The 17096-nt window shown below is 43.7% G+C and overlaps 1 protein-coding gene across 3 annotated transcripts in view; it reads left to right on the top strand.

Moving 5' to 3' along the window:
* The window catches only part of NBEA (neurobeachin), a 673719-nt gene that overhangs the window by 344811 nt on the left and 311812 nt on the right, over window positions 1–17096 (top strand). For all 3 annotated transcript variants that reach the window (XM_066582838.1, XM_066582846.1, XM_066582830.1), the window contains exons 31-33: window positions 9283–9434; window positions 12290–12416; window positions 13286–13413. In XM_066582838.1, coding sequence (XP_066438935.1) covers window positions 9283–9434; window positions 12290–12416; window positions 13286–13413 — 407 coding nt within the window. The remainder of the gene's footprint in view (window positions 1–9282; window positions 9435–12289; window positions 12417–13285; window positions 13414–17096) is intronic.

The following is a 17096-nucleotide window of genomic DNA, read 5'->3' as shown; positions in this document are numbered from 1 at the left end:
CCCGATTTCTATACCATTATGACATGATCTATGATCCATGAATACTTTGGTCTATAGGAGCTGCAAGAGGCTTGTCATTTTAATATTTTCATAGGTGTTTTATTTCACTTATATAATGAAGGTTATGTTTTATTTCAGTGGAGGTCACAATTGACATACTTTAGGTTGCCCTTTGACAACTTGTTTGTCTTATTAGTTTAACCCCTTACTGCTATAGGGCTTAACTGTACATCCTGGCAGAGTGGTACTTAACGTAACAGGACATACAGTTACGCCCTGTTTATAGCACACGATCAGAAGAGATCCCTCGCTGTACGGCAGCAGGAGCCAGCTGTCACTGATAGCTGCTCTCCCACTGAAAGAGCAGGGGTGCATCAGGGCAGCAATCCCCGCTGCTAACCCCTTACATGCCGCAATCTATGTAGATCACGGCATGTAAAGGGCTCACAGAGGGAGGGCGCTCCCTCTGTGACGTCATCAGACCCCCATGATGTAATCACAGAGGCAAAATGCTTTTTTTTTTTTTCCTTTCATTTTGCCTCTCAAAAATGCAATAAAAGTGATTAAAAAGAAAGCCATATGTACCCCAAAATGGTACCCATAAAAACTACATCTCGTTGCGTAAAAAGCAAGCTCCATCCGTGGAAAAATATAAGTTATAGGGTGGTTATTGCGGAAAAGTGGAAAAACCTAAAAGAGAAAAAAAAATGTTAGTATCATTGTAATCATATCGACCCAAAGAAAAAAAGTATTGTCATTTATGCTGCATGATTAACACTGTAACCCCCCCCCCCCACCTGCCCCACCCCCACCATAAAAAAAAAAAAAAAAATGGTAAAATTGATGTGTTTTCTCTCTTTGCTATCATAAAAAAAAATTTATAAAAGTTTTACTATAGTTTATGTAAAAACTACAGTTCACCACACAAAAAACAAGCCCTCATATGGCTGTGTTGGCAGAAAAATAAAAAAGTTATGGCTTTTGAAAAGTGAGATGGGAGGAATTGAGCTAAGCAGCAGCACATGTGAAAAAGACTTGGGTATACTAAAAGATAATAGACTGAACATGAGTCAACATTGTGATGCAGGGGCCAAAAAAGGCAAACGCAATTCTGGGATGCATTAAGAGAAGCATAGAGTCTAGATCACGTGAGGTCATTATTCCCCTCTACTCTTCCTTAGTCAGACCTCATCTGGAATACTGTGTCCAGTTCTGGGCACCCCAATTTAAAAAAGACAGACAACCTGGATCAAGTTCAGAGTAGAGTAACCAAGATGGTGAGCGGTCTGCAAATCATGTCCTATGAAGAACGGTTAAAGGATCTGGGAATGTTTAGCTTGCAAGAAAGAAGGCTGAGAGGAGACTTAAAAGGGTTGTCCCGCGAAAGCAAGTGGGGTTAAGCACTTCTGTATGGCCATATTAATGCACTTTGTAATAAACATCGTGCATTAAATATTGGCCATACAGAAGTTATACACTTACCCCCTCCGGTGTTGGCATCCATGGCTCCGACCAGAGCCGCCTTCTCCCTTGATTAGACGTGCTTGCGCAGTGTGCCTTCTTCTGTCCAGCTCCGGTGTGCTCGCGCCGCAGAGGTCGCGGAGCGGCCCTTTCAGCGCAAGAGCGTCTAATCCAGGGAGAAGAAGACTTCGGTCGGAGCCATGGAGACTGGGACGCCAACACCGGAGGGGGTGAGTGTATAACTTCTGTATGGCCAATATTTAATGCACGATGTATATTACAAAAGTGCATTAATATAGCCATGCAGAAGTGCTTAACCCCACTTGCTTTCGCGGGACAACCCCTTTAATAGCTGTCTACAAATATCTGAGGGGCTGTCACAGTGCAGAGGGATCAGCCCTATTCTCATCTGCACAAGGAAAGACTAGAAGCAATGGGATGAAACTGAAAGGGAGGAGACATAAATTAGATATTACACAGTGAGGGTGATCAATAAGTGGAACAGGTTGCCACATGAGGTAGTGAGTTCTCCTTCAATGAAGAAGGTTGGACAGATATCTGTCTGGGATGACTTAGTGAATCCTGCACTGAACAGGGGGTTGGACCTGATGATCCAGGAGGCCCCTTCCAACTCTACCATTCTATGATTCTATTAGATCAAAATCCTCTCAAAATCGTTGTGTCCTTATGCCCAAAATAGGCCATGTTCTTAAGGGGTTAATAGCCTTGTGTGACCCTGGGAAATTTTTGAATTTTTTTGTTTTATAACTTATGAAGAGGTGCCTACACAGAAATGTACCCCAGCTATGAGCTGGAGTAGATTGCTTTATTAATTTACGCCAGCTTCCGGCACAGACCTAAATGCGTTGGTCTGGGATGGCCACACCCCCTGCCAATAAGCCGGCCCTCTTTCTTAAGTGGCTTGTAGGGGTGTACATTGCATAACTTTGCAAGCAAGGATTATGCCAGAATCTTAATAAATTCCCTCATAGTTCTGGCACAGAAATGTGCAATGTTCGGTTAAGTAATGCCCTATTGTTCACGGTTAGCGCTTACATGTAATAATAAACCTTTATGAAAAGATATTGTCCCATTGCCATTAAATTCTGTCTCCTGTAAACCAAGCATTCTCATCACTCCTTACCATTGTTCCATCACCATGGATTCCCCATAAGTTCAAAAACTATTTTTATATTCATTTTACTCATTTGTTTAGCGCATACATATATCCCAATTCTGTACAAACCTTGTCATCGGTTATCTCATTCCCTGTCACCATTGGGGTTCACAAACTAAATTTCAAACTAACCTATCAATATTCTATGCTAACATGGAGAGAACATACAAACTCCATTCAGATGTTGCCCTTTGTTTGGATTCGAACCCAAGACCCCAGTGCTTCCATTAAACCACTGTTCTGTTGCAGCCATTTGCCCTGCAAGCTTAAGGCCCAATGTCCACTTGCACTTGCAGATTCCGTGCAGGGAATCCCACACGGAACCTGCCTGTTCCCGCAGCCATGGACAGTTGTCTTACCTGTCAGGAGCTGGTGCGGGTATCCTCTGTCCATGGCTGGATCTGTTTTCTTCTGCACCGCGGATGCTCTCAGCACGCCGCGCGGCAAGCCATGTGCATGTGCAGTACTTTCCTTTTTTTTAACTCCTGCTTTTTTGTGAATCTGTGGCATGTCCACAGTCTCAGCTGCGGGTGTGCAGCGGATCGGACGGCTTCCATTGACTGCTTGATCCGTGGATCTGCCGCGCAGGTTCCACAAATCAGATTTGCATGTGGACATTGGGCCTAAAAGAAAGGGAAGAGGAGAAACTATATACAGAGCTTTAGGTTATAATCACATGTTGCAAATTTTCCATCAAAATCAAAAATGGTATCCTAGCCAGTGTCCAAGCTAATCCTAGTCTTATTCTTGACATATGTTGTGTGACACATTTATGACCTATTTGACAAATCTGTCACAACATACATTGTACATCATTGACTTTAAAAGGGTTGTGCCATCAGACACTCCCTTTAAGAATGCGGCACCAATAGCGAAGAGTTGATTGCTCTGGATCCCACTCCCGACTGCCTTGGCCAACATCTGACTTTGTGGAAAGTCACCTTCAGCCAGGCATTTCACCCCGCAGGTGATTTTCATGCAAAATACACAGTACAAAAAAATTGCAATGAAAAATGTTGTCCATAGATGCACTTTACCTAAAGGGTGCGTTCACACGTCGCAGATTTTGGTGCAGAGCTGCAGCAGATTTCACCATTCCAATTGAATTCAAAATGAAGGGGTGAAATCTGCTACAGATTTGCACCAAAATCTGGGACAAAATCTGTAGCAAATCGGCGACGTGTGAACGCACCTTAAGGCTGGATCCACACGGGCTACAAAATCTCGCCAGCAAATCATCGCTGCAAAACACATGTATGTGAAGCTCATGGTGTCCAATGGCTACAAAACATCTCATGTGGATAAACCCATTGGACACCATGGGCTTCACATACATGTGTTTTGCAGCGATGATTTTCTGGCGGGATTTTCTAGCTTGTGTGAACGCACCCTTAAGGCTAGAGACAAATGGCCTTAATGCCAGTAAGACCCGAGAAACTGAGGTGCAGCACACCACAAGAACGCCTGTCTCTTTGCTGTTCGATGGGCACGGACCCTGCACATTAAATGCCCTACTGCTGTGCATGAAAATGGACGGAAATGGGATATGCCATGTGTCTTTTCACTTGGACTCTTGGTCTGTGTGAAAAATCGTACATATATGTCATCTGCTAGACAATAACGGGGCTGTGTGCGGTCCATGCAATATACATGGGCAGAACACTTCTCGAAAATACTGGCGTGTGCTATCAGTCTTAGACCGGTTCCACACAGCCGAGAATCTTGCACAAATATGAATCCTATATTTTTGAATGGGGTCATACACGAGTGATGCGATGTGTAGGAAAAAAATTGTGGCATGCCCTATCTTTGGCATCGCCCATTGTTTTAAATGGGGCTAGCAAAGCATCGCCCCACGTGCTAGGTGCACACCAGTGCAATGCGATGCAAGGTTTACCCATAGAATACAATGAGAACACGCAACACTCCGCGATCCACCCTACTTCCCCGAAGTGATGAAGGACCGTTTTACACAAAAAAAACCTTGCATCCGCGGGGACATCGCATGTCCAAGTTTCACGGCCTGATATCGCATTCACCGGTGCTAAATTAGCCTTGGGCAGATATAAATTAAAGGGAACCTGTCACCACGTTTAAAAAACATTCTATGCAGTTACTTTCGAGACATTGGCTTCTTCCCCTGCTTATGGATCATGAAGGGTTGTCATCCTCGCTAGCCCAAATCAGGAAGGCTGGTTCACCCAGAAGACCCCAGACGGCAATACACAGTCCGGGTACGTCCATTGGACTATTAACCTGCATCCGGTGCAGGACTTTTCCAAACTTGATATATGCAGCACTCGCTCACCATTGGGTAGATGTTAGGAAGGGGTTATTCATGATTGACAGTACGGTGTGAACGGTTTGATAGGATTAACCCTGGTGACGGGTTCCCGTTAACAAAACTAACTTGCACAAGACATTTGGAAGACGGGCTAAAGATCTATATAAGACTCGGAGCAGGTATATTTGCCAGCTCAGGGTTGCATTATGGATATTGGCCGATTACGTATTCCTTCTCTGGTTAGCATTGTGTACTGTATGGCACATGTAGCCATTAACCATCCTCCAGGTCTTTTATATGTCTCAGGTTTTAGTAAAGAAGAGGAAGAATGAACAGTGCAGAAAAGCCATCATGCTCTTGTTAGACCCATTATTGTTCACAAGCGAGGGACTCTGCTGAAATGACAACATCGAGATACAAAGTAGGCTAATACGCTTCAACAAAAGGCGCTTCAGTGTTTGTAATGTATGCAGCAGCTCAAGAACTATCGAATGTAAATGATGAGGTGATATTGATGAAAGGAGGGGATTGAGGTCTCGGGGGGCGCCGGTGACGGATTGAACAGAAGCGGCCTTGCTCTACTCGGAACTGAAGCCTGTCGTCTTCACCGCTCAAAGCCATAATGGGAGGTGGCAGTCTGAAATGAGTTGCCACGGCAAAGAGTATTATTTTTGAAATGCTTTCACACAAATCACTAGGCCCCGCATACAACTTAGTTTCATGCTTTAATGTCATCAGGAGGCACAAATTGGTGTGTCTAATTGTTTGCCACCTGCCAGCAAAATGAGCTGCCAGCTTGCCAGACGGGTTTGATTGTCTGTCAGCCATTCAGTCGATTGAGAGTGACAACATCAAAAATTATCCTTCAAACTCGGAGACCTTGGTGCAGCTTTCCGGGCCGCCCTCCTTCACTAGAGCTTCTCCACTACAGCGTGTTTTAATTAATTACCAATATATCTATTCTTACTGCCTCATCTGTGTGGGAGTACCTATAATTAAGGAATAAACTAAGTCACTGCAATACCGAAACCAACAGGGCCGGATTCATATTGCCTTCTGAATTTTTTTTTCTTCTTTTTTTCCTATACACAATTTTTTTTTGATCAGTCCAGACGTTAGCGGCCATGGGAGTTACAGGCTGTAGTAATTACCAAGGGCTGTTCACATCATGTTTTTAATGGAAACGTACATAAAAAAATATGCAAGCTTATGCAATGTTAAGCATATCTATGTGGACTTTTATTTAGGTATGCGCTAAAATGTACTTTTTTATATAAAGAAAATATATGGATTGAAGGAAACCACTCAGGATCTAGGGAGAAAAGCGTAGGAGCAATCTAGTGTCTTACGCCAAAAGGCACAGATAGTGATGAGTGCCTAATAAGTAATGTACACTCACCTGGACTGGTTGTACTGGAGTTCTACGGCCGAGAAAATCACGCAAGATTTGTGTGTTGCGAGACACACGAATATCCACCTCATTCTTTTGAATAGTGTCATACACATGAGCGATGTTTTCCTGCATGGCGATGCTAGAAAAATCGCGGCATGTCCTATCTTTTTTCAATGGGCCCGGCAAGGCATCGCATGACGTTCGAGGTGCGATGTGATGCAATGCGAGGCTTCCCATTGAAAACAATGGGACACACGCCACGGCAGAGAATCGTAGCTTCCCTGAAGTGATGCAAGACGGCTTTAATATAAGAATGCCTTGCATCCATGGGGACATTGCTGTTGGCGAACCCGATATCTGGTCGAGTTTCACGGCCCAATATCACACTCACCTATGTGAAATTAGCCTTGGGGGTTCACGCATAACATAATTGGCTGCAACTCACAGCAGAATTTGCTGTTGGGGTAATCCACACCAAAATTTGCATGTCTATTTGTGGATTTTGATGCGGAATTGCCTGAAGAATCAAAGGGGTTGTCCGGTTACCGAGCAATATTGCTATAATAGCCGCAGCTGCCTTAAAATAAGAAACACAGCAGTACTTGCCCGTCTTCTGCTGCTGTGCCCTGCTTTACTCCCGTTAATTCTTGTTCAAGATGACATCTGCAAAAGTCACCTGCTGTATCACCACCCGCTCACTTTATGGGCACCACGATGGCAGGAGTTCAGAACAGAGAAACTGCAGTCACGTGGCTTCAGCTAATGTCATCTTGCACAATCATTGGGAGGACAGCGGGGCAACTGCACTGGATCCCTGCAGCAGAGGAGGGGTAAGTATTGGTCTGTTTGTTGTTTTAGTTGGAGCAATAGCAGTAATGTTGTCTGGTAACCGGACAACCCATTGAAGCCAGTTCTGCACCAAAATCTGCACACATAGCAGATATTGGTGCAACTTTTCAGCATGGCAGCAAATTCTGCTGCGTGTTGCAGTTAATCCCAGTCTGTGTGAAAGCACGGTTAGCATTTTATAGTAGAACAATGCTGGTTGTGGGAGCAAACAGGAAATCTGAGCTACAAGCCTCTGCTGGTAACAAGGAGAACTGCATATCCTGGACTTCTCTCTGGTCAAGCTGTTAAGACTAGACTCGGTAAAAACATTGGCACAACTCGCAGATATCCAGTAATGTCCAAGATGGAATCCACTATGAAGAACTTTTTTAAAATACACCTACATATTATTCAGACATGGATCTACTCATCCATCGGAGTACACAAAAAGTTTTTTATTTTTAATAAAGTTTTTTTGTAACAGTTTTTGGCATTTCAGATCAAAAACGTCTGTGAACTTACAGCTTTACATTTCCATGCATTTCACATTGACTGCAATGTAAAAAAAAATGTTGACCGCATTCAACAAAAAATTGCTCAAATTTAGAAGTTAACAGTTTAGGCACTATTGTATATCCAATGAGTATTCTTCTTAAAAAGGGTTTTCAGGTCCTATAAAAATGATGAATGGCCTGAGGATAGTCTGTCAATATCAGATTGGGTGAGGGTCTGGTCTTCAGCACCCTCCAATCAGCTGTTTGAAGGAGCCCCCTGATTGTTTACCAGGCTCAGCTCCATACTAGTGGTGGTGCCTGGTATTCACTGGAATGGGGCATTGCTGTGGTAAACTGTAATGCCATTCACTGCTGCTGTTAGTATGGAGCTGTGTGCGCTAAACAGCAAGCGGGAAGCAACGCTCGTCCAGAGAACTCAAAGAGCTGATCATCAGAAAGTTGGATGCCCACCAATGTGATATTGCTGGCCTGTCCAAATATAATAGCCTAACGATAGGCATCAATATTATAGAGGTTTTCCAGGACTTAAAAAAAATTATTTTCATAGGCTAAAAATGTTATTAAAGAATGTTATAAAGAAAAAATGCCTACTGGCCTGCTCTGTTGGCCGCCCATCCAGTGCTAGAGCCCCGTTCCTGCCGCTTGGAACCAGGAAAAAGCCAGCAAGCGGTCACGTGCCGTTAATTGTGCACATGACCATTCAGCCAATCACAGGCTTCTGCAGCTATGGAAAAATCACTGCTGAAGCCTGTGATTGGATGAGCAGTCAGGTTCAACATTAGCGACACATGAACGCCAACCGTTGTCTTTGGGATTCCATATGATGGAGACCAGAACTCCAGTGTTGGACAAGAAAGTCACTGGAGCGGGGGAGTATACATTTTTCCTTTTTATTTTATACAATTTTAAAGGGAACCTGTCATGTGCGAACACCAGCATAGACTATGTTATAGTGCTGTTCTTTTAGTAGCCAAGGGTCAGGGGAAGTCATTTTTATACTCCCCTGCTGCCTGATGCCCGTCGGTGAACATCATGCACAGACTGAAGATATGTCTCTTCTGTGAGTAAGGTGCACATGCTCTCCCATAGATTTGTTTTAAAGTGCCACGTGATTTTCACAAACCTACACCGGAGGAAGCTGGTGAGTATAAAAATTACATCCCCGGAATACTTGTCACCTGCAAGAACAGAACCATAACTTAGTTTATGGTGCTGTTCCCACGTGACAGGTTCCCTTTAAGTCTAACCTTTTTTTTTTTTAAGTCTTGAAAAACCCCTTTTAAAAAACTGGATAACTCATTTAAAGAGGTTATCCTACTACTATCTGTTTTGCAGCAGGAAACTGGCAGCTCCATACATTTCACAGTGGCCCAGGTTGGTACTGCAAGCTGAGTCCCATTCACGTCAATAGGACTCGACCTGCGGACCCAACTGGCGCCACTGTGCAATGTATGGAGCGGTCTGCTTCCTGCATTAAAAAAGCTAGCAGTGTGACAACTCCCTTAATGTTAGTCCCTACAGCTATATTATAAATTGTGTTGTCCATGCCTAGTATAAGCTATACACAATGCTGGGCATCCTATGCTAATCTCCTATGTGTTTTCTCTATGCTTTCCCCCCACAGAAGTGTAGTTGTACCAGTGAAGAAGCCCCCACCTGGCAGTTTAGCTGTGAACACAGTGGGTGCCGCCAGCGGTGGTAGTCTCACCCCCAGCACAACACCAAATATATTCGCTGCTACTGGAGCAACACCCAAAAGTATGATCAATACAACAGGTATTTGTTCCTTCATTTCATCTTCCATCAATAATGTGGTGTTGGTGATGTAAGTCTTGTGCCCGCAGGCATCGGTGTTGTGTAGCTTGCATGTGAATGTGCTTACACTTTGCGTAGACTCGAGTTCACGAAATATCAGTTTAAAGATATATTGCTGTACAAGTCAGGAATAGAGATGAGCGACTATACTTGCTAAGGCACATTACTCGAGCGAGTAGTGCTTTAGCCGAGTATCTCCCCGCTTGTCTCTAAAGATTCGGCGGCCGGCGCGGGTGACAGGTGAGTTGCGGCGGGGAGTGGGGGGGGAGAGAGAGATCTCCCCTCCGTTCCTCCCCGCTCTCCCCCGCCGCTCCCCGCCGGCCCCCGAATCTTTAGAGGCGAGCGAGGAGATACTCGGCTAAGGCACTACTCGCTCAAGTAATGTGCCTTAGCGAGTATACTCGCTCATCTCTAGTCAGGAATATACTGCATATGCAATAAAACCTGAACATCGGGCCTGTCTCAGAGAAAGTGTCCTTGTTATCTGCAGCAACCAACCAGATCCCTTGTTTCTTCTGTGCGGTATAGAAAATGGAAGCTGAACTCTGATTGGTTACAACCAGGCCATTTTTTTCTCTGAGACTTTTCATGTCACTCTATGATATCATGTCTTGTCCTGTCCCGTCCTGTGCTGCTCATATACTCCATGTGTCCTGCTCTGTTATGTACCACTATATGATGCCATATGACATGCGCTGCTTCGTTCTGCCGCATAAGATGATATGCTTTCATGTCCGCCGCAGCTCTAGTTTGCTTTAGTGCCCACTGGTAACCAATATTCGTAGATTGTAGTGAAGAACTCGTTGCAACACTTTGTGGGCTCCGCTAGAATTCTTTAGAATAGGTCTATCTTTACAGAGATAACAGGATAGATCCTGAAGCAGCCTAAAGTCTGTTATCTGCTTTACACGGGTGTAGCTATAGGGGGCGCATAGGCAGCAGTTGTACCTGGGGCTGAATAGCATCCCTGCTACATCAGAATACATCAGTACTGTATGGGGGACCCTGGTTCAGATTTTGCATTAGGTTCCAGGAACTTTATGTTCCCTTTCTGAAGCTTTAAGTTGCCTACGTCACCTCCTTTGTACACCTATATAGGCAAAAATACTCTAAATATGCATTTGTGTTAGCTTCACAATTGTAAATTTCCTTCACCATCAGAACTCAGAGTTGGCTCTACAACAGCCTACAAGTCAACTAACATAGCCCTGATCAGAGATTGCTAAGAAATCTATGGTGTCAGTAGTTGGGAAGAAGGCTGCAAGAATTCAACATATTTCAAAATAGTGTATTTTATCCCTCACCTACTGCCATATTGCCTTTTTACAGCAACCATATATGGGTCTGCTGATATGCTGCCTTTCTACGGTGTTGCAAATTGCCTAAACTGCTATGAACAACAACTTAAGCATCAAGTAGTGATCAGAGACCTATAGATGTTTAATGCCGTACATACCACAGTCATAGTAACCATAGCATCTAAGGAGTTGGACAGAAGGGGCTCTCTCTCTGTACCACGGCCTCACATAAATATTTACGGCTTTGGGAATTTTTTCCTCTGGTCTGGCTTTGAGAAAACAAGGGGATGAGTCCTAAGGATATCTAGGACTTACCTTCTGACCAGTTTCATGTAGGAAGTGATTTAACTTCTTAGTACTGAAGCTCGTTTTGCTTAATGACCAAGCAATTTTTCATTATTTTTTCTCGTCTCATCTCTAATGCAATAACTTTTTTTCATTTTTCCGTTGACCTAGCCAAAATAGGGCCTGTTCTTTGTGGGACAAGTTGTATTTTTTAATTATATCATTTTGGGTTGTAAATGTATTGAATAACTTTTTTAGTCCATTTATTTTCTATGAAGATTTTCCAGCACTGCTTTTTGGATGTCCTTTTCATGGCACTCGGCATGCAGAATAAATAATGTGATCACCTTATTCTCTGGGTTAGCACGAGTTCCGTGATACCAAGTTCATAGGCAGTTTTTTTTTAATGTTTTGCTTTTTTTTTTTCCTTTAAAGATTTTGATAGTGTCCCTGCATTCCAAGAGCCATAACATTTTTTATTTTTTCTCTGTGAGGACATGTTTTTTTGCAGCCCAAGCTCTAGATCCCATTTTTGGAGAACATAACCCATAGATCAGTTTTTATTCTATTCTTTCTAGAGGCAAGATTATCAAAATCTGCATTTTTGGCACATTTTATTTCATTTTTTTTACAGTGTTCACCATGCGGTATAAATAGGTTACATTTATTTTGAGGGTCAGTACGATTACTTTAATACCAAATTTATATAGGTTTTTTTTTTTTGGCTACTTTTTCATACCCAGAGGCCATCTTCAAATCCTCTGGGTGACATAGCAGCTCATCAGGACCCCATCATTACATTGCTAGGTTCAAATGGGTGACAGAGAGAGCCCCCTTCCTGTATCAGCCTTTTATATGTCGCGGCATGTTTCTCCGATCCCTGCTGTTTAGAGCAAGTGCCGGGCTGTCATCCAACAGCCGAGCACCTGCTACCCCTGGCACGAGAGACCCCTACCAGGCTTCTGATGCAGCACCGTAAAAAAGCACATGCATCACAATAAGGCCAGTTATTGTCCACCGTCAAAAGGCGTATGGGTGGTCGTTAGGGGTTAAATAGTACCATATGCTATGCCCTGTCATTCTAAAATATAAGTTGTAGTTCCTTAGAGCAGATGCTATGACCTCAGCCTAGTATATAGTCCCATCTCGGGCCTTCTCACTGCTCCGCTGCCGCGTGATGATGATGTATTATGTCTGTATGTTTCACATGTTGAGGTTTTCTCTGTACAACAGGTGCGGTGGATTCAGCCTCCTCCTCCTCCTCTTCATCATCCAGTTTCGTAAATGGTGCTACCAGCAAAAACCTACCAGCAGTGCAGACCGTGGCTCCCATGCCCGAAGACTCTGCGGAAAACATGAGGTAATGATCATCGCTTTGTATACTTTGGTATATATTTAGAGGATGACCATTTGTACTTTTTACGTCTGAATACCTTTTAACCCTTTCCAATCCACTGTCTGACGTCTGAAGACACTCTGATTGAAGGCTGTACAGCTCCAATGTCGGAAGATGTCCGGCAGGGTATTCTTACTGCATATTACTGGCCGCTCTGTTGTTGGAGGCCTCTCCAGCATGTCCCACACCACACTACTGTCTCTACCCAGCAGATGGTGCCATTGTATAATGGCAGAAAGAGAAGGCCCCCTAGGAAACCCTGAATCCAAAATTGGATTGCAAAGGGTTAAGTCTCTGATCGCTGTCTAAGCTGCTTTCCCGTTATATATACGACTGGAGTCGAGGCCTAAAAATAAAGGAAGCAATTCTGCGCATCCTTTACATTGATGTGCATTTTCTATTGGTTTGTTACTAACTATAGACTAAGACTCACATCGCCGTATGCCTGTTTACATCAGTGTTGACGAATGTTAACAGCTTGTAGTATAATTAAAATGAAATTTGCATGTGTGTTCCCCCTATATTTACAACGCAATGACATATGCAGGTATTTGATAATTAATCATTTACATGCTCCCATACAGTTTCTTCAGATTGCTCTCTCCTAATGAAGAATCACTGGTTTAGTCATGCGTGTAATACTTGCGCACTCATCTGCTCAGGTCTCAGCCCTCATTGTCCCACCACCAATTTGTATCGTCTTACTCGATGGTGATTGCATTCACGATAATTTTCCTATACTCCTATTTATTTTCCCTCGATACGGACATCTATTTATGTTGCCTTTGTTGTTATGTTAACAGTACATTGTTTCTTGTATTCTGTATTCACAGTATCACTGCCAAATTAGAGAGGGCTCTGGAGAAGGTCGCTCCTCTTCTACGTGAGATCTTTGTTGATTTTGCCCCATTCCTCTCCCGGACATTGCTGGGAAGTCACGGACAGGAGCTGTTGATAGAAGGTATGCAGCACCAGTACTTGCTCCTTATTCCTTTCAGATTCTTCATTATGATTCTTTATCTTCTTTTCTTCCCTCCTTTGTTTTTCTTGGATGCAATAATGCTAATTAAAGAGAAGATATAAAAGGTCATGGCCAGTCTGCGTTGTTATTACAGTGAATATTGAAGGCAATCATAGAGTTATAACAGCGATTCCCAACTGGTGTACCGCGAGAACCCATCGGGGGCGCCGCAGCTCCTAGGTTGGGAATCACTCAACTTTTGCTAAATTGTTTTTTTCTTTTGACTTAAACCCCTCCCCACTGGACTTCCTAGCAAGAGGGGAGGGGGGTTACGGCTGCACTAACAGCACACCATCCGGTACCTTGAAGGTCTAAGCGCCACTTATGTGATCCGCACGGTGCTGCTGATGCAAGTGTTTGCACCCAGATTCTCCCTCCCCTGAGCTCTCTTACTTGGTTCTGCGGAAGTAGAGTAGAAGGGAGGAGGAGGAGGAGGAGTCCCACTGCTGTCCATGAATCCTGCAGCAGCGTGCTGATCACAGGAGCGGCGCTTACAACTTCAAGGTATGGGATGGTGTGCTATCAGTGTGGCCATGAGCCCCCTCTTTCCTCTCGCTTTGCTGGTAGTTTTCCTAGGAAGTTCGTTAAATAGGCATAAGAAGTTCAATAAAAAAAGTGATTTTGCCAAAAATATTAAAAATGGGGACCCTCTCCCCATCATTACTTGGGGGAGGGTTAGGCGAGGGACACAGAAGAACTACCGTTAGGGTAAATTTATAAAATGCATATTTTGGTGCAAACCCGCACTAGAATCTGCATCATAAACTGCACTGTTTCCCTGGAAAACCCATTAAGGGTGTGTTTACATGGGGCAGCGTTTTTGCATCCAAAACAGAGTAAAAATCTCCACCATTGGTGTACCCGGCTGATTTCAGAGGATACAGCACTCATTTCTTAAGTCTTCAAGCTGTTGGTGCACTCCACCTGGTACCCGGTAGCCTGTACTGAGCGTTTCCACAGCTGATTTTAGAAAATAGCGCACTCCCTCTGACCTGCGAAGTATTCCCGCTCATGGTGCCTCCTTCACCGGGCATCCAGCGGCCTCTCGTGAGTGCAGTGCTGCTGGTCAGGTGATGTGGAAGTGACCAGTGGCACTATGCTTATTATAGGCCGCCAGTTGGCCAGAAAATCCGAGGTAAATTCATACACCCACTTTTTGGTAGGGGTGCCCCACGGTAAAAAAACTTTTTCCCTTGGGTGCGCCAAGGCTGAAAAGGTTGTGAAACACACCTCTGTCTAATTTTGTTTGGCAGCAAATTTCAAATGTGTACACCAAGTATATGCCTCTAATGTGATGCAAAGAGGGCCTACAACTGCATGCGCTTTCAACTTGTCAATAAGATCTGGCACCGTTTTTGTAGGAAAGCAGCTATGTGAGTTATGCAACTTTTTAATATACTCTAGGCCACCAGAGGGCAATTAAAATGGTCACCAATCCACTCAAGATTTTCCAAAGGACAAGGTTTTTCAGTCTTGTCTTCATTTATGACCAACCCCATCTCCATGCGCCTGTTATGACAGAAATATTAATTTGCATCCAGTTGACAAACCACATGACGATGGGGGATTGTTTGGAGGACTGTTGAAAGAATAGGAGATTGTTTGGAGGGCTGTGGAAGACGATGGGGGATTGTTTGGAAGGCTGTGGAAGACGATGGGGAATTGTTTGGAGGACTGTGGAAGATGATGGGGGATTGTTTGGAAGGCTGTGGAAGATGATGGGGAATTGTTTGGAGGACTGTGGAAGATGATGGGGGATTGTTTGGAAGGCTGTGGAAGACGATGCGGAATTGTTTGGAGGACTGTGGAAGACGATGGGGAATTGTTTGGAGGACTGTGGAAGATGATGGGGGATTGTTTGGAAGGCTGTGGAGGACGATGGGGGATTGTTTGGAGGACTGTGGAGGACAATGGGAGATTTTCTTTTTTTGAGGACTGTAGAGGATGATGGGGGATTGTTTGGAGGACTGTGGAATATGACGGGGGATTGTCTGGAGGGCTGTGGAGGACAATGGAGAGATTGTCTGGAGAGCTGCGGAGGACAATGGGGGATTGTCTGGAAGGCTGTGAAGGATGATGGGGGATTGTCCAGAGGGCTGTGGAGGATGATGGTGGATTGCAGGGCTGCAGAAGTGGGATTGCAGGGCTGTGGAAGAGAGTGCCCTGCATTAATAGTGTTTGTGTATTTAATGAGTGGCCCAAGACAACTCTTCATCTTCCAATGTGGCCCAGAGACGTCAAAAGGTTGGACACTCCTGTTAAAATCCTTACAGGAGATTTACCACAATAGTATCTAGCCTAGCAGCTTTGGCAATCCTTTGGGCTAGAGGTCTTTCCCAGGGCTTCCATAAGAGCGGGGGTGGATCCCTCTAGCCCCGCCCCTCACCCCCACTCTCTGGAAAGCCCTCTAGCCCTGCCCCCTATCTCTCCAAATATGGGGATATATGTAAGAGATCCCTGTATCTCTGCCTCCCCCTCTCTCCTCACTATGGGTAATTCCAAAGCTCTTTCTATTGATTTCAATGGGGCACTGCTTCCACCGGCCCAATTGAAAGCAATGGGCGATATCGCAACTTGGAGTGAGTGAAAAAATCACACATGAGAATGAAACCATTGAAAATCATTGGTTTCAAAATCATGCGTTTTCATGCATCGCAAGAAAATCTATCGCCAGTGTGAAAGAGCCCTAACTTTTAGGACCACGAGATTTATACTGCTGATGCCTAGGATTGCCTAGCTTGGATATCTTTGTAGCAAAGAAAATGCAAGTACTTGCAGCTGTACCAGCTGACATTCTTATTAGCCCAATAGAACAGAGGCCAGTAATAAACATCCCACTTCTTTCTCCTTCAGAAATGCTGGCAATGCAGCCATACTGCCTATTAAAGTTCAAAAAGTTTTGCCGAGAGTCATCAGGCATTCTGTTCTAAAGCTCCATGAAATTCAATATTTCTGTAAGTTGAAGTTAACTTTACAAGTGAGGAAATCTGCCGTCAGAATAAGCAGTAACCTTTGATTTATGAAGAAGTGTCATTATTTTTTATTGCGAATACCAGTCCCTTCCCTAAGCTCCTATCTTATTATGTCTAGGGAGGAAGATGTATTGCAACATAAAACACTTATTCTTCATGTAATTTGTCACTGGGTCAGGATGTCTGCTTTTCATTTTAGCTAAATACAAGATTTGGTAATTGACAGCTTGGTATGACAATCAGGAATGTTGTCACATTACCTGGGCTTCAGTGTAGACATTTTAATATATTGTGTATGTAAATATATATCATTTATATATGAGGCTGTTCATCACATTTTTAATGCACTTTTAGGGTATACGTTAAACATACATGGAAAAAGTATTTAAAAAATGCAATTTTAAGCATCCATGTCCTTTCTTGGCATTTAACCATATATCCATAGGTTTCCATGCATTTGTGTCCACTTTTAGATAAAGTATATATTTTTCATGGTGAAAAAACATAGGATAGAAATGGTCGTTTTTTTTGGCAGATCTGTGTACCAGATTCGTAAAAAGAAAAAAATGGGAACAATAGTTTCTGTTTGATGGCAAATTCGAAATAAACAGAAAGCTGTTTCATTTAAAAAAAAGTTTGTGCGGATTGGTT

This window comes from Eleutherodactylus coqui, chromosome 1 (genome assembly GCF_035609145.1).
Source record: "Eleutherodactylus coqui strain aEleCoq1 chromosome 1, aEleCoq1.hap1, whole genome shotgun sequence".
Lineage (NCBI taxonomy): Eukaryota > Metazoa > Chordata > Amphibia > Anura > Eleutherodactylidae > Eleutherodactylus > Eleutherodactylus coqui.
This window is presented reverse-complemented; position numbering and strand designations above follow the sequence as displayed.